The following is a 23,628-nucleotide window of genomic DNA, read 5'->3' as shown; positions in this document are numbered from 1 at the left end:
AGGTGATTTGACGATATGCATATGTTTAGACTCCGAAATTAACCCACACCATGGGGTACATCTAGATGTTCTCTGCATCCCACCCCCACCCTCGCCACCAGCCCTTCCTTTGAGCCTCGCCGGTGCAAGTAAAGAAAAGCGAACAACTAGCTTAGACCGTCAAAGCCAAAGGTTTATTATAGGTACATACAGTGTGCGCCCGCCACACCGTCCCACACCCCCGGACCCCAGCGACTTCTCCAGGCGGCCATGGGGGGGCTGCCCACAACCCGGATCCCCCAAGTCCCAGGGAGGTGCTCCAGCCAGAAGCATGCAGGGGGGAGGGCTTCCCCTCACCCCTCCCCTCGTGAAGTGTCATTTACAGCTGGAGGGGGGAGGAGAGAGGAAGACAATTTTGAGCTTTGACGCCCCTCCCATTAAAAGCCTTCGCGGATGCGGGGCGGGGGAGGGGGAGGTCGACGTTTTGCAAAAATAAACTAAGGAATTAACCGCATGGCTCTGAGGCGACAGAGTGAAGGGGCTAGCCTTCACTCTCCCCTCCCAGACAGAGATCAAGGCAGCATTGGAAGTGAGGTAAAGGCGGGGAGGGAGTGTCCCCTCCCCACCCCCTAGCACCCTGGATGGTCCAGGGGACCTCACCAGCGCCCCCGTGCCCATCCTTAGGGCGGAGAGGAGGCCAGGAATTATCGCCCCCACCACCCCAGCTTTTTGGGGCAGGATCTGCGGATAGGGGGCAGGGGGCTTGGCTCAACTGGCCCCCTATCCGCCCCCACCAAGCTCAGTTATTGCATAAAAATAATGGAGCCCCAGCACCTGGGGTGGGGATGGCGAGCGGGAAGGGGCCGAGATATGGCTATAGGGGTGGCAATCCCCCCACCACATTTTGGGGTGCAGGAGAAGTCCCCTCCTTTCCAGTGCCCGTCGTGGCGCGTCCGCAGTGCTGGAACTAGGGACTCTGGCCCTGCCCTTGCGGAAGAGAAAGTGTCTTTGTGCCCACAGTGCAGAGAGGAGGGGCGGGGAGACTTGACAGGTCCTGGGGGTAGGAGAGTCACTTCCGGCGACCACTGGCTCTGCGCTCCCCTCCCTCGCGCTTCGGGTTGCCCTCGTCTGTGGAGGACGTGGTGGGTAGTGTTTGACCCCAGCGTGCAATCTCTGCGTGTTCCGTCACTGAGGCAGCCACAGCCTCTAACCAACCGTTCATCTCCTCCTGAAGGAAGAAAATAGGATACAGAGTCCATATTTGGAAGAGAGAAGATGGAGTAATAGATCAATCTTGAATCAGACTGCCTTCTCTGAACTACAGTTTCTTCCTCTATTAAATTGGGGTAATAATGAGGAAGCAAATAGTTAAATAGCATATGCTAGGCTCTGTCTGTTCTAAGCACTTCTGTAGATTCATTCACTCAAACTTATGCAATATTTAACTCCCACAACAAAGGTAAACAACAAAAACAGGTGTAAGTACGTGGGTCAAACACAGAGCACAGATACTTAACCAAGCCCTGTGCTAACCCTTGGATTTCATCATCAGGGTTCCTTGAACCCCCCTCTCCAACACTCCTGGCTTAAGAACCTTCTCTGGGCTCTCACTGCCCATGGGTTTCCCCATTATATCCCTGAAAACTCTCGTCTGTGTGCTTCCCTTCTACAGTCCCATTACTCTGGGCCAGGAGCCGGTCAGTCAACTATGTCATTTTGAGGTCACATAAGGGGTTTAAAGGACCAGATCTCACCTCATCTTTAGCCTGGAGCAAAAACTCGCTGCCATCCTGGGTCCTGCAGGAGAGGACACAGGACTTGAGGAGATTCCAAGAGACCAAGGACCACCTCCCCCAAACCCAAATGTGCTTCAAGGGAGTCAGGGTCCTGTTAGGAGGAGGAAGCTGGGCCTTGGATCCCTCCCTCCTGCCCATTGGGGGGCTCACTGGAGCTTGAAGACATGCTTCTTTTTCTTGTAGTCACTAGCCACCTCGCTGGTGGCTTTGTGCAGGCTGAGCAGTGGCTCCCCACCATGTGTGCCCCCTGAGGCTGGGCCTTTGGAGTCCTTGTAGAAGCCCAGCTCCCCCTTGCTGAGGACGCAGTACAGGCTCACCCATGACCTGGGGTAACAAGATGGGGCTCAAGGCAGAACTGCACATTAACACATTCATGGCCTAAGTATGTTGCGACTTCCGCCTTCTGGGCCTTTGCCTTAGCCAGTGAGGCCACATGACCAGGAAGGATGCTTTTCCTTATGCCTGTTCCTGATCTAAGAGGATCATCTAAAGCTCCCAGTACCCAGGCTGGCCCCTGTTGGACTTGCCTTTCCTTATTCTTACTGAATTTCCTGAAGCAAGACTTCAGTTGTCTCCTACATAGCTTTTGTTCCTCTCATCCCCCCGCCCAATTCCTTCACCCCTATGGAGTTCCTTCAAGGAAAATCTATTAGTTTACTGTTTGGAATGAGGAATTCCTGCTTCCTATCTAGCCAAAGCCCCAATCCAGGAGGAATTCCTCTTAGAGCAAAATATACCAGGTGCCCCTGTTTATTCCCTAGGGACAAGGAAGAATGACTACCTCCAGACCCCATTAGCACAGTCTGAACCTGTCCTGCCCACTTCATGTCTCAGGGCTAGGCCTCAATCCATTCATTAGCCAGTGTTACCCTTTCTGGCTCACCTATCCCCAGACTCTACCTCCAGTTGAAGGAAAAGGTGTTGGACAACCAGAAACTGGATTCCAAGAGTAAACATCACACACACAAAATGTTAGCCCCTTATTTGGAAACTTATTTGACATTACCCCAACACACACTCCACTCAGCCCTGTGTATGGGCTCCGCATCTTCTTAGACAACCCCCACCCCATTTAAAACTTTCAAGGGTCGACCCACCACACTCATTGGTTGGATGAGATCTTGAGGCTCCACTTCATAAACCACTGGAACTCTATAGACTACTCGCTCCCAGCTTGCTCCTTAACTATATTCAGTTCCTGGGTTGGTCGCTACAAGAGTTGGGTCCCAATTTGTTCGCTTTCATAATACGTCCATCCCTCTTCCATCTGAGCTCCATTTACTCAGCCATAGAACGCACCAAGGTAGGCCATGCCCCTCAAGTTCACACGTTGAATTACATGAAGTCGAGCTCCGCCCTCCCTCTGGCTCCAACCTAACCCCCACAGGTGGGAGGCCCTGAAGCTGAGCCCGCCCCTTCCCTGGCCCAACTATTCACTGATTGGACACCCTGAGCTTGGGGCCCCCCCCACCGCTTTCCAAAGCCCCGCCCACACGCTCACCGGTTGGACGACTTGCGGTTAGCGTCGAGCTCGCGCTTGCGCAGCAGGAAGCCCTCGTGCTGCACTGTGTGAGTGGGCGGTGGCGGAGGCGCGGGGGCGGAGCCGCCCTGGGCCGGGGCGGAGCGCGAGCGCCGGCTTCCCCCGCCCTCACCACCCTCTCGTGGCCGCGGCCGCCGTCGCGGCTTGGGCCGATCCCGCGCCCGCGGCCGATCCGGCCGAGGTGTCCGCTCGGGCGGTTCAAGCCCGTTGGGCAGGCGGCCGGGGGGAAGCTCGCGAGGCTGAGGCAGCGACGGCTGTGTGAAGGGAGGGGGAAGAGGGGTGCTGTCCACAGGGAGGGGCATCTGTCTGGGGCAGCCCGTGGGTCTGGGGTCCCATCCGTCTGCGGGGTCTCAGTCTTGGAGACGAGTATGGGAGGATTTCTGGATTGGAGCCCAACGGGTCTGGGTATTGAGTTCCCTCAGAACTCCGTTTGGACTTCCTCTCGTGGGAGGAAGGCGCTACATCCGAGAGGTGGGGATGCAAGGCCCAGAGGAGAAATCTGGACTTTCTGTGTGTTTGTGGCTGTGATGAAAATTGGGACCCCGCTGGGCAGGGAAATAGGGAATCCAGGACAGATGTAGGAAGACCTTAGATCCTATTTATGTATGTGTGTGTGGTGGTGGGGGGGATGGAAGGGTCTTTTGGATCAGTGATCCCAGTTTTCTAAGGGAGAAAATTTCAGATTTGGAGGATTTCTGGGGGTCCTGAGAGTCTATGCTGACTCGGCAGGATCCAGCTAGGAGATTGGGCTCAGGGTTAGGCACTGATTACTTATGAGATCCTGACTCCTGCTCTGAGAGGGGGTCCTCATACCCCCACCCATCCTCTAGTTCAACTTACCACCCCAACAGGGAGCCCCGGGCCTGCCTCTTTCTCCTGCAGCTGCTCCACAATGTCAGCCAGGGTGGCCTTCCTGGGGGAGGAGGGAACAGAAAGACCTAGTGGAACTCAGGTGCCTTCTCCCAGGGACCTTCCTGGCTAGACAGAAGCTTCATGCCTTAGCCTGAAATGCCAAGACCTTGTTTGCTTCTCAGCTGTCTCCTGCAGACTGCACCTACATCCTATGGGTGTCCCAGGCACTGCTGCTGAATGGAAAACTGAACCTCTCCCCCTTTGAGTTTTAAGCAGCACAAAGGTAAACTAGTTCCTTCAAGCCTTTGAACACACACTGTCACCTTTCTGCATCCACCTCCTGAGTTACCAAGTCTCCTGGACCCCCTGCCCCCTTTCTGGATGACAAGTCTGTTTCTCTCACTACATTGAGCACCACGAAGGCAGGACTGGGACTAGTGTGGTCACTCTTACCCCAGCACATGTCAGGCAGACACTCAGCAACTGTTCACAAAACATGGCATTTTAAAAAGGGTCAAGAAGCCATTGTCTCCTGTTCTCTATCTGGGGACACAGCAGATTGGACTAATTTGCACACTATGTTCTGGTTAACTCTGGATTCTGAAAGACCTGGGCTCCAGTCCTGGCTTATCCAAGCCAAATGACTGGCCCTTTTTGTGCCTCAGTTGTCCTATCCATTTAATGGCGATGACAACAGCTTCCAAATCATAATGCTGTTGAGAGAGTTGTAATATAGGGTCTTCTCTCCATTCAAGACAGTGGAGAAATGGGTGCAGAGGAGACAGAATCCCTGCCAGGCGACACCCAGGGGATTTGATGCAGGACTCAGGGGCTGAAAACCTGCCCCTGGAGGAAGGTACTCCGCCTTTTCCTTTAGCAGGAAGAGCTGCTCCTCTGGAACAATGGGCATCTCTGCTACTCTCTTTTGGCCTCAGTTTACACCTCTGCAAAGTGGATACCAAGAAGGTATCTCTCTCCTTAGGCAGCTCCAAGCCCAGAAGCCTCACCACGGGGCCCTGGCAGCGCTAGGAGCTATTGCTAACCCGCTTCCCTCACTCCCTGGACATAAGGAGCCTCACCCCTTGGCCAGGTCTCCTCTTATGGGCGTCTCCTGTTCGCTGGACTCCTGCCGCTCCAACCGCCGCTCCCGCCTCTCTCGCCGCCGCTCCATCTGCTCATAGCGGCCCAGGGTAAGGCTGTGTGCCGCCTCGTGTTCCGCAGATTCCTGCCGCTCGGGTCGCCGCCTCCGCGAAGCCTCCTCGGGTTGATCAGCCGATTCTTGGCGCTCGGGTCGCCGCCTCCGGGGCAGCTCCTCCGCGCGATCTACTGACTCCTGGCGCTCCGATCTGGGCCGGACCTGCTCTGCCGCCGCAGGGGTCCCGGGGGTCTCCACCGTGTTCTCCTGTGCGGCTGGAGGGGCCGCAGGCTCTACCCTCCCGGGGACCTCTGGCAGCCGGTCAATGCGCGGCTGGAGGCGCTCGGGCTTGAGCTCCTGGCGCACGTACCCCACCCGGGTCCGCACCTCGGCCGACAGCGTGTCCGAGGCCCGGCGGGCCAAGGGCTCCAAGCCCCTCTCATAGCCCCCTGGCCGCAGTAGAGGCGCAGCCTTTGCCGCCAGTTCCGTAGGGTCCCCGAAGAACTTGCGCCCCAGCAGGGGAGTAGGTGGTTGCTTGCTCTGTTCCGCCTTGAGTTTCTCAATCTGGGGACAGAAGGACCAGGGAGAGGATGGGGCCGGGGGTACGGAGAGGGAGTGGTCTGGGCAGGCACTCTGCGTTTTCTGCTTCACCTCTCAACCTATTAGCAAGATGTCCAACGCCCCGCCCTACTTTCTGCCAAGAGCTTAATTTTCATTCTTACAGCAAACACCTATTGCTCTTGTAGGAATCAGCTAAATCATTTTCTCTGGGTGCCTTTTTACCACTTCCTTCACGTTTCCCCGCCCAAGAACTCAAAACTTTTTATCACAATGGTCTCTTCGCCTCGCTTCTTGCCACTTGCATGTACTGGGAATTGCACCCAGGGATGCTCTACTACTGAGCTACGCATCCAGGCCTTTTTATGTTTAATTTTGAAACAGGGTCTCACTAAATTTTGAAGCTGGACTTGAACTTTTGATCCTCCTGCTTCAGCCTCCAGAGTCACTGAGATTAGTTATATGTCACCGCACTCTGCATTTCTTCTTTATTCAAGTCTCAGATGGGACTCCCCCAGGTCCTAGTGGGAGTCCCACTAGGCTCCCACGGTGCCCTGTGCCTCCCCCACTCTAGCCCCCGCCATCTGCCTGTACTTCTGCATCACATCCCCGATCCATTGTACTGTCAATGTCTGATGACAGATCTGTCTCCCTGCCCCACTGGCAACACAATATAGATCTCTTAGCCCTCATTCAACAAGGGACTAGGCACCAAGTCCAGGTGTGTCTGTCTCATGTAGGATGGGTTTGGGGGAGAGGGCAGGATCTGGGGTGCTCACCGTGGTCAGGCGTCGTAGAGAGCTGAACCTCTCTTCCCAGGCTGCAGCTGCTTTGCGGAAGGCCTCATGTCTCCGGATAAGCTGCTCCACCTCATCCACGCTGCTGCCCAGCTCTCGGCTCTGCAGAAGTGGCTCCTGGGCTGTCAGCCAGGCGTCAGCCACCACTGCCTCCTGGGCAAACTGATGCACTTCCAGCACTGGGGGCAGACATGCAGGGTAAGGGCACTGGGCACACACAGTGACCCTTTGTGGGGCAGCAGTTGTCCTCTTTGGCCTTCCATGCCCCTCCAGGTCCCCCTGTCCCAGCCCTGACCATTCTGGGCTCTGTGGGAGTGACAGGGGCTGGGGTTGTTTTGAAGGTCCCAGTTTCTGCCCTAGGTGTCTGCCACCAGGGATTCAATAGCAAGCCCCTTTCCACCCTCTAGGTCCTTGTTTGCTTCTTGGGTGGTGTGCAAAACATGGTCAAGTCATCCTCTGGGCCTTTGCTCAACATGCTGGAGCATATCTCTGTGTCCTTGAGCCACATGTGTCTGGGTCCCTACTCACTCTGCTGCAGCCACTCCCAATGGCGGTCCCATTTGTCTGACACCTCCTCCTTCCTGGTTCCCAGTTTGTCCAGCTGAGCCTGGATCTGGGTGTGTTGGGTGGGTGGGAAGGGGTGTCAGCAGTGGCTCCCACCTCAAGGAACCCGAGGGGCAGAGGAGGACACCAGGTGCCCTTCCCTACCTCATCAGCCATTGCGCTCTTGTTGAGCAGAAGGGAGCGCCCCAGCTCCTGGCAGGCGGTCAGCTCAGGCACCCGTGCCTCCAGCTCAGTCTTCAGGCCCTGGTGGTAGTTCATGAGCACCTCCACCGATGACACATCCCTGCAGTGGGCAGTGAGCAGGGATTTGAGCCACTGGAAGTCACCCTCAGCCCACCCCATATATGCAGTTCCCATCAGTCCCTCGAGGCTGATGCTTCATGGCATCTCAGAATACCTACCTTCTATGGCCAAGTTCTGAGGGTCCAATGGTCTTCACTAATCAATGATTCCAATTTTCCAAGGTGCCAAATTTCACACTTGTGATTCTAACCTTCTAGGATTTCAAAGTCCAATTTTTCTAACTTGCTATAGCTATGCTTCTGAAATTTCTACTACCTTACGAGTCTGTGCTGTCCAGTGTGGAAGTCACTAGATATGTGTTGCCACTGAGCATTTGAAATGTGGTAGGTCTGAACTGAGAGATGTTGAAATGGAAAGTGCACACCAGATTTTGAGGACTTAGTGTAAAATGAAAATAAACTCTTTTATTAATATTTTGTTTTGTTTTTGAGATGGGATCTTGCTATGTTGCAGGCTCAAGCTATCCTCCCATCTCAGCCTCCTGAGGACCTGGGACTTCACACCCATGCCACCATGCCCAGTCTAATTAATTAACATTAATTGATAATGTTGATATTGACTCTCTTGAGCATATAGGGTTAACCAATTTGTATTGCTATCCAGGCATAGTGGTGCGTTCCTGTAATCCCAGTGACTTAGGAGGCTGAGGCAGGAGTATTCCAAGTTCAAGGCCAGCCCCAATAATTTAGTGAGATCCTGTCTCAGAATTTAAAAAAGAGGGGGGAGGAGTGCAGCTGGGGATATAGCTCAGTGAGAAATCACCCTGGGTTCAATCTTCAATATGAAAAAAAAAAAAAAAGGTGTATTACTGCTTGACATGGTGGGGCACACCTGTAATCCCAGAGACTCAGGAGACTGAGACAGGAGGTCAAGAACAAAGTCAGCCTCAGCAACTCCAGGAGGTCCTAAGCAACTTAGCAAGACCTTGCCTCAAAATCAAAAATAAAAAGGGCTGGGGACATGGCTCAGTGGTAAAAGCACCTCGGGGCTCAGTACCCAGTACCAAAAAAAAGAAAAGAAAAAGTATTGCTAAAATCCATTTTCATTTGCTTCCTTTTACTTTGTTAATGTGGTTACAAGAAAAATTTAAATTATATATGTGGCTCACATTTGTGGCTTGAAATATATAACTACTGGACAGGGCCATTGTAAACTATCCAATGTCCAACACAAATTCCAAATTTCTGAAGGGTTTCACCAGTTAGCAATTATAGCTTTATAAGACAATGTATCCAGACTTATTTCTGAAGGTCCCACATTTTAATGAATTTTAACACGTTGAGTGGTCTTTCAGATTCTGGCCATCCCATAAAGGTGCTCTCTCCTCTCCATCTCAGTAAATTCATCCATCATTCACCCATGACTATTCATTTCCTTTTCTCTCCTCCCTGAAGCCAATCCATCAGTGAAAACTGGACACTTATAATTTTAAAATATATACTGCAAAATGATACGAAGCCTGAGGTTTGTTTGAAACAGTGCAGCATAAATGGAGGGAGAATAGGAGAGTAGACAGCTGAAATAAGACTGGCTGGATGTCGATTATTCGAGTCACCGGTTCACAATACCCATGCAGGCTCGCTATATTTTTATCTCTACTTTTTAGTATTGGATGCTTAAATTTTTTTCATAGTACTATTTTAAGTCTGAAAAATCAAGATTTCTTCTTCATCTGTATATCAACACCACTCTGGTCCAAGCCACCTATGGCTCCCACCTGGATTAGTGCAGGGGCCTCCTGACTGGTCTGCCTGTTTCTATCTTTGCTTTCTGGGTCTATTCCCCACAGATGCACTTGTCACTCGCTGCTCTAAACTCTCCCATGACTGCCATCTCACTCAGGGAAAAGGCAAAACTTCTCATGGTCTCCAGGGCGCTACTGTCCCTCTGGCCTCACTTCTGCCACTCTTCACTCTTCCTCCTTTTGCTCCATACAGCCACAATGAGGTGGACATGCTTAGTCTTTGGAGAGCTCTTCTCCCCCATACCTAACCTGACTCACCCAGCACTTCATTCAGGTCTCCCTCCACTCAAACTTCCCATCCTCAGAGAGACCTTGCCAGCTGTCACCTGTTTCCCTTAACTTGCTTTATGTTTCCTGATGGCACCTCTCACTCTCTGAAATGATATTAGGGGTTTGCTTGTTTCTTGCCTCTCTCCACCCTTGGAGGGCAAGGGCTTGACCTTGTTCACTATGTGACCCACAACAAGCATTCGGTAAATATTTGTTAGGGGCTGGAGAGGCACAGCTCAGTGGTAAGAGCATATGCTTAGCATTTGAGAGGCCCTGGGATCCAATCACCAGCACCTAATAAATATTCACTGAGTAAATGGATGAAGACTCACAGCCTACGAGCACAGAAACAATGCCACATGTCACACTCTCCAGGTCCTTTACTTCCTGGGCACACTGCTGGTCTCAGTCTCCAGCCTCCCTGGGAGATAAACTGGATAACTTGCCAGCAGCATGTGAGTCCCTAAATTCCCATGTGACCCTCCTGCTGTCTTTTCCCCTTTCAGGGGCGGGGTTCAGCAAATGACCTCAAGGCCTAAATGGCAGGATCCTGGTTCCCAATCATTGTTGGACAGGCTGGGCTTCTGCTGGACAATGACATGGTGCCATTATGTGAGCAGATAAATCAGTGCCTACTAGGTTAACCCTAAGATGTGGGAATTGTTACAGTGTTGCTGTACCCCAACAGAGCCCACACCTCCCCTGAACCTATCCTGGCCTCAGCCCATCCCATACTGTGACACTCAGAGATGGAGGGCAGTCGTGGACACCTGGGAAGGACAGAGGGCAGCAAGATGCCCCATGCTCTGAGCACCCAATGCCAGTCCAAACACATGTGAAGGATCTAGAATAGTACAAGGCACATGGGTGCCATGGGGATATTGACTCTTGTGGTTTCCTATGGGTAGGGGACTGTTGGTGGGCAGGGGGCAGCTGAGAGAGGCTGCCAGTGGCACTTAGGAAGCCCGAGGTGGGATGAGGGGCACCTGGGCTTGTCAGCTGCCCCGATCTGGCCCGCGATGCCGTCCATCCAGGAGAGCAGGTCGCGGGCCTGGCTGTGGAAGCGCAGGGCGTCCGCCGTTGAGCTGACGTGCAGGCGGGCGTCCTCGCAGGCTGCCAACAGCTCTTTCCAGCCCTGCAGCACTTCTTGCTCCCTGCTGGCGATGGCCTCGGCGTGCTCGCCCGCATACACGGTCCGCAGCTGGGCCGCCCCCTCCTGCAGCTGCCGTACCTGAGGGGTAAGCCAGGTCGGGCGCCAGGTCCGCCCCGCCCAGGCTCCGCCCTCCCTTTACCCGAGAGCCACCCAGGCTCCACCCTCTCCTTCCCTTCCGCAGGTTGAGCGCGGAGCTTCCAGATACTAGGCGACTGCGCCCTGTGATCCCGTGAGACTGCTTCTCTGATTGCTCTGGTTGCTGCACTCTGACTTCTTGTACACTACCACATTACTCTATGTCTACTTCCTGATTCTTCTTTTGACTAACCTGGGCTTTGACTTCTTTTAAATCTACCTCCAGTTTCTTTCAGTCCATTGACCAATTTCTTTTGATCTCTCACCCGTTTTCAGGCAGGCTCACCTCTATCTCGCTTCAGAGCAATCTGATTTCTTCCAGGAAACCCCTTTCCACCCTGATGACTACTGGGTACCTTTCCCAACCTGCACGCCCTTCATTTCAAACCCACTGTCAACTAGTGAAGCAGTTCCTTCGGAACACTCTTCAGTTTGCAGTCTCCTGTTCTTTCTCCCTTTCTTTCCTTCCTTGGCAGTGCTGGGGATGAAATCCGGGACCTCCATGCCAAGCAAGTGCTTTACCACTGAGCTACAGCCCAGCCCTTCTCGTCTTTTATTTTGAGATAGGGTCTCACTAAGTTGCCCAGATTGGCTTCAAACTTTCCATGCTCCTGCCTCAGTCTCCCAGTTGCTGGGATTACATGTGTGCACCGCTGTGTCCTGCTTCCCCACTCCACCCCCATTTCTAACAGATCTACCACTTAATTGCTACCTCTCAGTCTTATTTCTAACAGTCATCTGTATGATTTGTCAAAACAGTTCTCCAATTTCTATCTCCCTTGAGGCCTTCAAGCCAGTTCCCTTCAGTTCTGCTGCCTGAGTTCCATTAGGCCCACAACTTCATTTCCACCCAATTTATTCATTTCCACATCCCAATTCCTGTCAGACCCTCTGCCTAATTTCTATTAGTTGTATTGCCTTTTCCATTCAATCCTCCCACATAGAACTAATTTCAGAAAAATGATTTCTAGCAGAGACCTGCTGTCTAATTTCTATCTGCCCACAGCCAAATTTCTCCTAAACCTCTCAAAATTCCACTTAAATACTCTATCTGAATTTACCCTACTGGAATCTTACCATTCACTTGGAACCACTGCCCAACTCCACTGGAAACATCATATCATTTCTACCAGCCCTACTACGTCACCTTTTTCGGTCACTAGCCCATTTCCATGCACCAAACAATAAGCCCATGTTCTATCCAATTTCTTCCTATTCTGAGGTCTACTTTCTATTTGTCCCACCATCTAATTGTGACTTGCTTCACAGTCTGACTTTTGTCTGCTCTGCTGCCCACATGCCCCCCCACCTTGCCCAATGGCCACTGTCACCCCACCTGGGACACGAGGAGCTGCAGATCGTGCTCAAAGGCTCGCAAGGTCCTTTGCATGGAGCTGGCACTGGGTCTTGGCTCAGGTGGAGCAGTTAGGCGGGGCAGTCGCCTCCGCTTCTCCTCAATTTGTCCTTGAAGCTCTCGGGCATCACTGAAGAATTTATGCAGCTCCCGAGAGGCGGCCAGCAGCTGGGCCCGAGTACCCATGAGCTCCAGCAACTCAGCCCAGGCCTCATTCAGCCCATCCTTCCACTCGGCCATGGTGGCTGCTGCCGTATGGCCACACTCGATCAGCTCATCCACCATCTGGTTCACGGCTGCCAGCCGCTCACGCCCTGCCGTGCCCGTTTCACTGGCAAACTCTGAGAACTTTTCCTGCAGCACCTGCCACCAGGATGGGAGGGGGCACAGCAAGTGGGCAAAGGTGCTGCATGTCAGTTCCTCCAACTTGCTATCTTGTGACAGTATGAGTCATTACAATAACAAACATCGATATAATAAAAAAACAATACCCAACACTCTGTAGCAATAATAGAAATGACAATAATAAAATAGTATGATGGTACAGTATTGGTGACAAACCCTGTGCTAGACACTGAGTGTGCTGTGCAGGGTTCTAAGTACTTTATGTCATATTAATTCATTTGTCTCACAACAGAGCCAGGAGATGAGTGCTCCTATTATACCCATGCTACTGATGGGGAAATTGAGGCCCAGAGAACCTTGGTAGCTTGAACAGTGGCCACTGGTATCATCGTTTTCCTAATGATGCTTACCGAGACATGTTCGAAGTCCTGGCCGAGCTCGGGTGAACCGGCCACCACCTCCTTCTCAGCAATCCAGTGCTCCAGCTCATCCACCTGGCGGCTGAGCTGGTACAGCCAGTACTGCTGCTCCAGGCCCACCCTGCGTTCCTCCCCCAGCTCCTTGAGCGCCACGTACAGGCGGTCCACCTGAGATTGCCGCCGGCTGATCTGCTCGCTAATGGAGGATGGGGAGGGGCAGGGGAGAGCCCCCTGAGACTTCTGGGGCAGTGCTGTGACCTCCTGATCTCCCCCTCCCAAGGCATTTCCCCCAATCTCTAGGCAGGGTAGTTCCCCTCAGCTTCCCTCCTGCAGAACTGCCTTCTGCAAGTCTCAGATTCAGTTAGCTACAGACTTACATCTCAGCACCCAGAGAGGTTTGCCTGATAAGCTCACCTCCAGCCGGGACTGCCTAGTTTCTTTTACTGCTTTTGTCTTTTTTGTTGTTGTTTTCGCCCAGTTTCTATCTTTGTCCCTTTTCACCCCCATCCAGTGACCTAGGTGAGGTTCCCAACTCCAGCCTACAATGTCCAGCCAAGCCGCCCCACCTCCATTCCTAATCTCTAGATTCTCTGGGACATAGGTCCTGCTCAGTGCCCCTCTTAGATCCCACTCCTAGACCAGGCCTTTCAGAGGCTTGGTGAGGCGACACTAGTCATACCAGGAGGTCTCAGGCCCCATGCCCATGTCCACTCTCTGCATTCCAGGCTTTTCTGTCCTCCCAAGCACTGCCCAGACACTGGGTAGAAAGAGGACTTTTGCTTTCCCTGACTATGACTTCTCTAACTCAGTCTTAGACATCACCTCCCCCTCTACACCCGTTGAGGTTATTCTGGTCCCTCCCTCTGGCCAAAATCCGAAGGCTCCAGCCTGCCGCAATGAGGGTCCCTCCCACCCCAATGTCCAGTTCGGGCCCTGCAGGGAGTTCCAAGAGAGAAGTTTCAGATCCTGATCCTGCAGGTCCTTTCCCAACAAGCTGGCCCCGCCCCGCCTGGCCCCGCCCCCGCCCGCCCACCTGTCTGGGTGCCCCATCTCCAGCAGCGCCCGGCATTGGCGCGACAGCTGCGCGATGCTTTCCTCGTAGTTCTCCACGCCCTGCTCCAGCTGCAGGTGCTTCTTGAGCAGCTGCAGGGTGCTCTGTTCATCCTGGGGGCACACGGCGCCCGCGATGAGGCGGTAGCGGCCGGCCCCCGGTTCCTGCGCCCCCAGGCCCCCCGCACCCCCAGCCCGGGCGCACCTTGCCCTTGTCCTCACTCATCATGAGCAGCTCCTGCTCGCCCAGCCACGCCTCCACCTCCGCCACGTCGAAGTAGTACTGTTCCACCTGGAAGGCGGCGTCCAGCACTTGCTGCCGCCGCTCAGCCGCCTCGCGCAGTCCTGCCCAGGCGCTCTGCAGTTGCTCCAGGCCGCGGCGCACGGCCTCCGCCTCCGGGCTGCGCAGCGAGGCCAGCGCGCCCGCGCGCTCCAATACCTCTTCCAGGCGCGGCCCGTGCGCCTGGATCTCCCGCCGCAGGGCCTGGGATTGGAAGGTCCGGGTGGAGACCAGCGTTCAGAGACCCCGCAAGGCCACGCTCGCCTCTGCGACTGGCACAGCCCACGGAGCTAAGAGCAAACATCCAGATCGCTTACCGGGTACACGGGGCAGCTACCACGTACCACATAAGCATTTTGCCGTCACTCCCTAACTACTACCCCATGTTGCGGGTGGGAAAGCAGACAAGGAGAGAAGCTAGGATCCCAAGTGCGAGTAGCTACTAAAGGCTGCCAGGATTTGAACATAGAAGGCTGCCTCCAAAGACTGCGCCCTGAGCCAAGAAATTTGGTGATACAACACCCAAAGATTAAAACACAGGCCTGAAAAACTGGCCCAAGCATAATTTATAAGTAATTGGCCGTCCATATCTATCGATTCTGCATGCCTGGCTCAAGCACTGTGAGCTTTGATTATTTGTTCAGCAGCCCCTGTAGACCCAGCCCACCCCCATTTTAAACATTAAGTGCTCTTGACTGGGTTCCTCAACTGTGACAAGGACCATCCAGTTGTGTGTTCCCAACACTGTCAACAGCCTACAGTATTTTCATCAAGATAAAAAAGTAAAGTCTAAGAAAGACTTCAATCTCTTAACTCCATTTAATGCAACATGATCATGAACTTCTCAAGAGTGTGAGGTCCCACCTCCCCAACATCCTTCACAGTGTTGAATTCTCCCAACTTATATTTTGGTGAAATGGGGCAGATGACAATACCTATCTCATAGGGTTACTGAGAGAATTAAATAATCAACATATCTCCCACTGGACAGTATTTAGCTCTTAGGTCTTTAATCAATTTATTATTTTTTTATCATTATTATTATTATGTTCCTTACTTCGGACTTTGGTCTTCTGCTACAGAGTTTGAGAACCTCTTTTCTAGACCACTGTCTACTTATTTGGATATAGAAACTGAGGTCCAGGGAGGTGAACAGAGATCCAGAGATTTGGGGGGTTCAAATGCTCTTTTCCCCAATTTGCTCAGTTTAGGGGTCAGCACCTGCTCTCTGATTATCTCAGTCCTTTGCCCCTATGGGCATTTTGAGGTTTCCTTTGTAGATTTTTTCCTTGCCCCAAAGCCATTCATTCACCTTACTTCTAGTCACAAGATCCTGATTTTCCTTTGGGGAACCCCCTGTCTCCTTCTCAGTTCAGCTAATTTAGTTAAGACTCATTTTATCAGCAACTTCCAGACCCTTAGCCTTAGCTAGACTAAGGAAACAACCAAATCCCTGGCCATCATGGCTGGGGGAAGGCTGTGTCACATGACCCAATAGGAGTTATCCCTGGGACTAATGGAAATTTTTGAGAGGAAGAAATTCTTTTTTTTTTTTTTTTCTGGGATGTAATCTGAATCTGCTGGAGGCCTTTCATCACCAGATAAAGAGAAGAGAGTTGGCCTGAGAACAAAGCTAATATGAAGAAAAGAGAGAGAGAGAGAGAGAAGAAATTCATGACACTATCTAGAAGCACCTGGATATGGCTGGACCTGCTGTCCACAGTCTTTTCAAGCTAATAAAGTCTAAGAGCTAATAAATTCTCTTTGGGAGGTTTAACCACCTTGAGTTGTTTTCTGTCACTTGTTATCCGAATGTGTCCTAACTTACTCCCTCACCTGGCTCAGCTCACCTGGTTCTTTTTGATGTGCTGCTGGACAGCCTGTAACCCACTGCCTCGTTCTGTCTGCATGGCCAGTGGTAGCCGTTCCTGAACCCATGCCTGGAGAGGATACAAGGAGTAGGTCAAGGGGACAATGGACCCAAAGACTGCTGTATCCCAACTAACATTCAAGCCCTTTGCTTGGCATCCAATGGCCTTCCTGGCCTAAAAGCCCAGGTACATCTTCAGCCTCCTCTAGTGACAAGCTTTGTCTTGCTTTCTGCACTTGGCCAGCCTCCTTTATCTCTGGCTCTTGCACATGCAGGTCTTGCTTCCTGGAATTCCATTCCCATTCCTTCTCATTTATACTCTTCAGGTCTCAGCTCAGACAGCCCCTCCTCCAGGAAACCCTCCCTGACTTTAAACTTTGGACAGTTGCCTTTTCTGGGTTCCTATTGCCCCTGGGACTCACCACCATGCCCCTAACCACCCTGGATTGTCACTGTGTGGGACAAGTCTGTTTTCCTCTTTGGACTCTGAACCTTCTATGCGCAGCAGCAGGGGCTGCATTGCTTACCATGCTGGGCCCAGACTGATCAAGTCATTAGCAAATTAGTGCAAGTGAATGAATGAAGGAGCAAATCAGGAAGTGAGTAAGGAAATGAATAGATAGTGTGCGAATAATGAGTAATAAGTAAATCGTGGAGGAAGAAATAAAGGGTAAGCTAGTGAGTCTAGACATGAGTGACTTCATGAATGAATCCAAGAGTGAGTGAAAGTGAGCATGAATGTGAAAGAGCGAAGGAGCGAGTGAAGGACTGAATGACTGAGTCTGTCATTGCTCTCCACTCTCAGACCCGCCCCATCCCCGCCAATCCCCGCTGGGTCCTCTATCCTCGCGTCCAGAGTTCCTCCCGTCCCGCACCCGCACCATTCTCGAACCTCCGCCCCTCGTTATTCTGATCCCGCCCCGGCCCCTGGCGCCCAGCCTCACCAGCTCGTCGTCTAGGTCGTGCGCCACCTGATGCAGCTCCTTGGAGGCCAGCAGCAAGCGGCGGCGCTCCTGCAACGGTTCGAGCAAGCGCACCAGCCGCTCGCCCACCGCGTTCTGCCGCTCGCCCACCAGCTCCTTGCTCGCCGGCTCCAGAGGAAGCGCCGCTGTCTGAGCCTGCAACTCTCCTACCTCGCGGTACCACTCCTCCACCTGTGACTCCATCGACTGTGGGAACAGGGGCAGGGTCAGCGGAGTCCACCTTCCCTCCTGATCCTACTGTGGCTCTCCAGTACCCTCATGATGACGGCCAAACCCGGGGCCAACCGTACCACTCCGTCTCCTGCAGAAGCACCGCCGCCCCTCTGCGGGATCCTGCAACACCCTAAACTAGGTCCTGTTTCAAGGCCCGGCCTTATCTTTTTCCTCCGCCAGGCGCGCTCCTCCTGATCATGCAGATTTCAGTTCAAATAATACGTTCTCAAAGAGGCTTACCTGACCCTGGCACTAAAATGGTCCCTTAATTCATTAATTGCCAGAACAACCCTTCAAGGTTGATAGGACCCCTGTTTTACAGAAGAGGAAACAGGCCCAGAGAAATTGAGTAGTTTGTCCAAAAAGCTAATCTTGCCAGATATAAAAAATAAATACAAAGCTATAGTGGTTTGGATGGTTGATGAGCCATAAGGATACACATAAAGTACAAAAGCAGTCCTAAATACACAGGAGAATTCATATATTTTATAGATGCTATTACAAATCCCCAAGGAAAAGATGGATAATTTAATGAGGGGTCATGGGCCAAGTGGCTAACCAACTGAGCTGCATCCCTTCCTTGCTCTTACACTGAAAACAGTTCCAGATGGATTAAAGACGTAAATGGAATAAGTAGATCCATAAGAAAACCTGGGCAAGCTGCACTGATAATCTTGTGATGGAGAAAACCTTTCCAAGCGTAAAACCATAAAGGGAAAGAGTTATAAATCTAACCACATAAAAATACTTCTGCACACACAAAAAAATTTCATAGATGTAAATCACAACCTGAAAAAAAATTCGATAGGTATTAGAACAAGGAACTGATTTCCTTAATCAGAGAATTCCCCTCTATTCTGTTTTCATTTCCACATTTGCCACCACCATGGGATGACTGTCTTTACTCATGTGTATTATTATTATTATTATAACTTACTGGGGATTATACCCAGGGGCACTTTACCACTGAGCTATGCCCCAGCCCTTTCTTATATTTTATTTTATTTTTTTGTGGAGCTGGGGATTTGAACCCAGGGCCTTGTGCTTGCGAGGCAAGCACTCTACAAACTGAGCTATATCCCCAGTCCTTATATTTTATTTTGAGACAGGGTCTCACTAAGTTGCTGAGGATCCCACAAAGTTGTTGAGGCTGGCCTCGAGCTTGTGATCCTCTTGACTTAGCCTCCTGAGTCACTGGGATTACAGAGGTGTGCCACTGCACCCAGCTACTCATGAGCTTTTAATTGCTCTCCTGCTTCTACAATGTGACCTCCCTGAAGGCAGGGGCTGTGTCCTGTTCACTGCTATGCCTAGAACAGTGCCTGGCACACAACAGGCCTCCATTAGGATTTGTTCAGAGTGGGACATCAGCAAAGAAAAAAGACTGGATAAAAAAGAAATAGGTATCAGGGTTGAGGTTGTGGCTCAGTGCAGAGTGCTTGCCTAGCACGTGTGAGGCACTGGGTTAAAAAATAAGTAGGGCTGGGGATATAGCTCAGTTGGTAGAGTGTAAGCCTCATAAGCACAAGGCCCTGGGTTCAATCCCCAGTACCATAAAAAATTACTTACTTACTTACTTAATTAATTAAAGGTATTGTGTCTACCTACAACTATAAAAAAATTTAAATGTTACAAAAAAAGAAATATGCATCAGATGCAAATGGGCAACATGCAGAACAAGAGTGTGAAAAAATGCCCATTCTTATCAGTCAACGGGAAAAATAAAATTAAAACAAGATATCCTTTTCTACTCATCAGATTGGCAAAATTATAAAAAACAGATAATATCTAGTGTTGGCAAAGATGCAGGGAGAAGGGCACGCTCAGCCACTGTGGGTGCTGGTGTTAAGTGGAAGAGCTGTTTTGGCAGGTCCTATCAAAATGTAAACTACGCATACAATTGACCAACACTTGCACTTCCACCTCTAGGAATCTATCTAAAGAAATACTGGCACATATGCACAAAGATGTGCATCCAAGGATTTCATCATCGTGGAGTTTGTAATGGGGAAGAAAAACTGGAAAAAACAATAACCATCAAGAGTGAAGCAGTTAGGGTCAGTGGTGGCTCAGTGGTACAGTGCTCACGTAGCATGTGTGAGGCACTGGGTTTGATTCTTAGCACTGCATATAAATAAATAAAATAAAGGCATTGTGTCCATCTACAACTAAAAAAATATTTTTAAAAAGAGTGAAATGGGGTTGGGGTGGTGGCTCAGTGGTAGAGCACTTGCCTGGCATGTGTGAGGCACTGGGTTCAATTCTCAGCACCGCATATTAAATAAGTAAATAAAAATAAAATTCCATCAATAACTAATAAAAATACTGAAAAAAAGAACCAATACATTTAAAAAATTTAAAAAATAAAAAGAGTGAAATGGTTAAACAAATCTTCATGAGTATGGAATAATAGGCAAGAGTTTTTGTGAAGAAGAAAAAGCAATTTAGATCCTCCATATGATATAAATTTGTAGTGACTTGCACATGCATAAAAATTCCCTGGAGTAAATAATAAATTAATAACAGATGGTACCTATTGGGGGGATGAGGACCTAGGGAAAAGATAACAGGGATAGAAAGAAATTTCACATAGGTTTTTTTTTTTCATATAGTTTTTGATGTCTGAACCATGAAAATTTATTTATTCAAAAATTCAAATTAAACATGAAAATAAATCAAACGAAACATGGGCACATTTGTAAATGCACAGAAAATGATCTAGAAAGATGTACACAAAACAATAACTAGGTGAATTGAAGAGAGGTGAATTGAAGAGAGGCTTTGTATTTTACTGAAAACTTCTAGGTTAGTAAGACGTTTTACCAAAAGAATATATTTACATATTATGTGATTCTAAACAGATGAAGGAAGGCTAGAGAAGAAAACAAAATAATAATAAAATTAAGTGGTAACAGATTATAGCAAATGACTGCAAACCAAAATTCAAAACTCAAGAACCAAGTCAGGACTTATAGTCCAAGAATCTGGAGTGTAGAGCTGTTGGTTTGGCTTCTCCAACATCAAGTCCCTCCTTCCAAGCATCTGGAATCCTACTCTCAGGTCCTGAGGAACCAACAAAACCTCAAGTCCCACTGTGACCCAAGTGTGGCCAGTCAGAACAAGGAACTCACCCTGGTCACCAGGATTGGGCAGGAATACCTAAACAGGGTCAAAGAAAACTCTTCCAGCTTCTTGGGGTGGGGGTGGGGGATAAAACCCCATGGTCTAAGAATAGTCATGTGACTCAGGTCTGGCCAATGAGAACATGGAATCACCTTGGCCATCCAAAGAGATGGGCCTGTGACCTCAGATGAGCTAATGAAAACTCTTCCCACTATTTCCAGGAAAGGGTGTGCCACAGCAGAGGCACTCTTTTCTCCCATGGGGTTCCTACTCTGGGAGGATGTTGGCCTAGGATACTAGGGACCATCTTGTCACCATGAGGGAAGAGACCCCCTGAGAACGCGACCAACACAGGAAAGCGGGACTCAGAAGTGAAGAGATTCCTGAGGATATGATTTAAATGATCAATCCACCCCAGAGTCCCAACTGACACAGTTCACAACTCATAAGGGAATACAAATAGGCTTAAAAAAAAGCAGCAAAGGTTATAACACATCATAACCACCACAAAGATGGAAGTTTAAAAGGTGCGATTATAAGAAGCAGAAGTGAAAGAAGGAATAGTCATCTTAGAATCTCCTTCACAAAGGATTGTTCTTCCTAAAAATCATCATAGTGATGAACAGAAGCAGTAAACTGCATTAGAATTCAGGAAACTCAGAGATGGTCTGAGATGTCATGGTTATAAGCTCCAATTTCCCATTAGAAGAAAACCCTCCAGCAAGTGACCTCGTGACCTGAGATGGACTAATTCCAGGGACTGACACTTTTCTATTCCCACAAAGGATGCTACATTTCTTTTAATGCTACATAGTTTGAACACCCATTCAACATGTATCTTTTTTCTGCAAACCGGAGTAAAAGATTCATAAGTGCAATGGTCACTAAACACACAAAAAGATGCTCAACCTCCACCATTAAGGAAAATGCTAATAAACATAATCACAAGCCGGGATCCCACCTCTCAGATTGGCAGAGATGATGATCAGCATCATCTAATGATGGTGAATGTGTGGGGAGAGGACAGTTCTCAACCAACAGGTGTGGTCACTGTCTTCTCAGGAGAATAGCTGACAATATCGATCAAAATATATAATATTGATATAAAAATATTCCTTTCGGCCCCAAAATTTTACTTTGATGACCATTTTCTACAGAAACACTTACTTGCACAGAGGAGCAAATATATATGGACAGGAATGCTTGCTGCAGAGCTATTTATACAAGCAGAAGATTGGGACAACCCAAAGGTCTCTGAAGTCTCTGAACAGAAAGCTGGCTAGACAGACTAGCATGTGCAAAGCTCTGGGTTCCATCCCCAACATTGTGAAGAAGTGGTAGGAGATTGTCAAACCACCCTGTAGAATATTATGCAATAGTTTAAAAGAATAGGGTCTGGGGAATTAAATAGACCAAATTATGTTATGTGCATGTATGAGTATGCCAGTATGAAATCCACTATTCAGTATAATCATTAAGCATCAATTAAAAAAAAACTTTAAAAAGATCAGGGTATATCTCTATATATCTCTCTATTTATAGATATATAGATATGTACTGGTGATTAAACCCAGGGGCACTTAACCACTGATCCACATTCCCAGCCCTTTTTTGTATTTTATTTGGAGACAGGGTCTTGCTAAGTTGCTTAGGGCCTTGTTAAGTTGCAGAGGCTGGCTTTGAACCCTCAATCCTCCTGCCTCAGCCTCCTGAGCCACTGGAATTACCAGCATGTGCCACTGTGCCTGACCCATAGTTTGGAACAAGGAAGGATGCCCAGGATGTTTTACAGAGTAAGAAAGGCAAGTTCTAGTATGGTACACATATCATGCGTGAGTGTGTGCACACACATGCATAAAATATTTCTAGAAAGACAGAGAAGAAAGTGTTAAGAGCAAGTAAACCCCTGGGGAGCAGGACGGCACATGGAGGGAAAGGGTGGGTGTCTTGCTTTTCATATTATTCCCTTCTATTTGAACTTCTCACCACAACACTGAAAAGGCACCACACACAAAAAAAGTAAAAGTAAAAAATAAAACCAGAGGAACCATGAAGTAGTGATTCCTCCTACACCACGGGTGACCCTTGAAAACATTATGTTAAGTGAAAGAAGTCAGATGCAAAGGATCACATACTGTATGGTTCCATTTATATGAAATGTCTAGAATGGGCAAAGCCACGGAGCTACAAATGAGATAAGGAGAAGGAAAATGGGTGATTGTTCATGGATATGGATACGGGGTTTCTTTGGGGGATGATGAAAATGTTCTGGAATTGCTAGTGGTGAGGGTTGTGAACTTACCACAGACCACTGAATTGTGACTTTAAAACTTGCACTTTATGGTATATAGGGTATATGGTATATAGAATATAAATTTTGGACTCGTTTTTTGAAAAGATATCAAAGTTTTAAAAACATGACAATCTGAATGGTGAGATTCTTGCTTATAATTATTTTAATTTGCATTATCTTTAATGACAGAGGAAGGTGGACAATTCTTTGTGTTTTTAATGATCATTGTGCTTCTGAATCTTTTATCCATGTTTGTAAAAAGAAGATTCACATTAAATGGGTGTTCAAACTGCACGACCTCGGGTGCTAGCGACACCATAGGTGGGGGGCAGCAAGCCCTGACCCCCAGGGCAACCTCATTCCGACTTGGGTCCACCTTGCTGCCTTTCCCAGTTTCTGGTTGAAGAAACTGAGGCTCAGAGAAGAGCAGTTGCTGGCCAGGAGTAGAAATTACCAGTCAAAATTTGAACTTAGGATCACCAGATCACAAAAACCAAGCTTCGCTAGAGTCGGGCAGTGTGGCTCATAAAGTGTGGTCGCGTGCCCTGGATCACACAGTAGTGGAATGGGGATTCTAGCCCTGGATCATGGAGCTCGGGAATGTGGATTCTTGCCCCAAGCCACCCAGCTGGACGTACAAAGTGGGACAGAGAAGAAAAAGGGGACAGAAGGGGTTTCCTTGGCTAGAGAAAGAGCCCTGTGTAGGGTGGAGGTGGGCATGGTGAGGGGTCCCCAGGGATTCAGCCCAGCAGCTGCAGAGCCTCCAGTGCATTTTCCTGCTGGTTCCCCTCCAATGGCAGGAAACCAATCCCCACCCCTCCAAGCAGGAGTCTTTGGCTGAGCCAGACCAGCTGGCCAGTCCCTGAGGGCTG

At 49.7% G+C, this 23,628-nt stretch overlaps 1 protein-coding gene and 1 non-coding gene across 3 annotated transcripts in view; one reads left to right on the top strand and one right to left on the bottom strand.

The window, feature by feature from the left end:
- Positions 1-164: 164 nt before the first annotated feature.
- The window catches only part of Sptbn4 (spectrin beta, non-erythrocytic 4), a 74,777-nt gene continuing 51,313 nt past the window's right edge, over positions 165-23,628 (bottom strand). Inside the window, exons 21-36 of one of the 2 annotated variants that reach the window (XM_047529002.1) lie at positions 17,089-17,313; positions 16,125-16,214; positions 14,200-14,478; positions 13,978-14,108; positions 12,936-13,140; positions 12,163-12,543; positions 10,525-10,769; positions 7,366-7,504; positions 7,186-7,270; positions 6,640-6,836; positions 5,247-5,866; positions 4,156-4,228; positions 3,277-3,569; positions 1,926-2,099; positions 1,734-1,776; positions 165-1,207 (exon numbers count right to left, since the gene is read on the bottom strand). In XM_047529002.1, the coding sequence (XP_047384958.1) occupies positions 1,049-1,207; positions 1,734-1,776; positions 1,926-2,099; positions 3,277-3,569; positions 4,156-4,228; positions 5,247-5,866; positions 6,640-6,836; positions 7,186-7,270; positions 7,366-7,504; positions 10,525-10,769; positions 12,163-12,543; positions 12,936-13,140; positions 13,978-14,108; positions 14,200-14,478; positions 16,125-16,214; positions 17,089-17,313 (3,339 nt within the window). In that variant the 3' untranslated portion in view covers positions 165-1,048. The remainder of the gene's footprint in view (positions 1,208-1,733; positions 1,777-1,925; positions 2,100-3,276; positions 3,570-4,155; positions 4,229-5,246; positions 5,867-6,639; positions 6,837-7,185; positions 7,271-7,365; positions 7,505-10,524; positions 10,770-12,162; positions 12,544-12,935; positions 13,141-13,977; positions 14,109-14,199; positions 14,479-16,124; positions 16,215-17,088; positions 17,314-23,628) is intronic. The other variant, XR_007105452.1, reaches the window with a different exon arrangement.
- Trnam-cau (transfer RNA methionine (anticodon CAU)) lies at positions 18,824-18,897 on the top strand. The gene has a single exon. It is a non-coding gene; the product is annotated as a tRNA-Met (tRNA).

The sequence above is a fragment of the Sciurus carolinensis genome, chromosome 16, assembly GCF_902686445.1.
Source record: "Sciurus carolinensis chromosome 16, mSciCar1.2, whole genome shotgun sequence".
In the NCBI taxonomy this organism is placed as follows: domain Eukaryota; kingdom Metazoa; phylum Chordata; class Mammalia; order Rodentia; family Sciuridae; genus Sciurus; species Sciurus carolinensis.
Note: the sequence above shows the minus strand (reverse complement) of the source record. Positions and strands in the feature narration are given on the sequence as shown.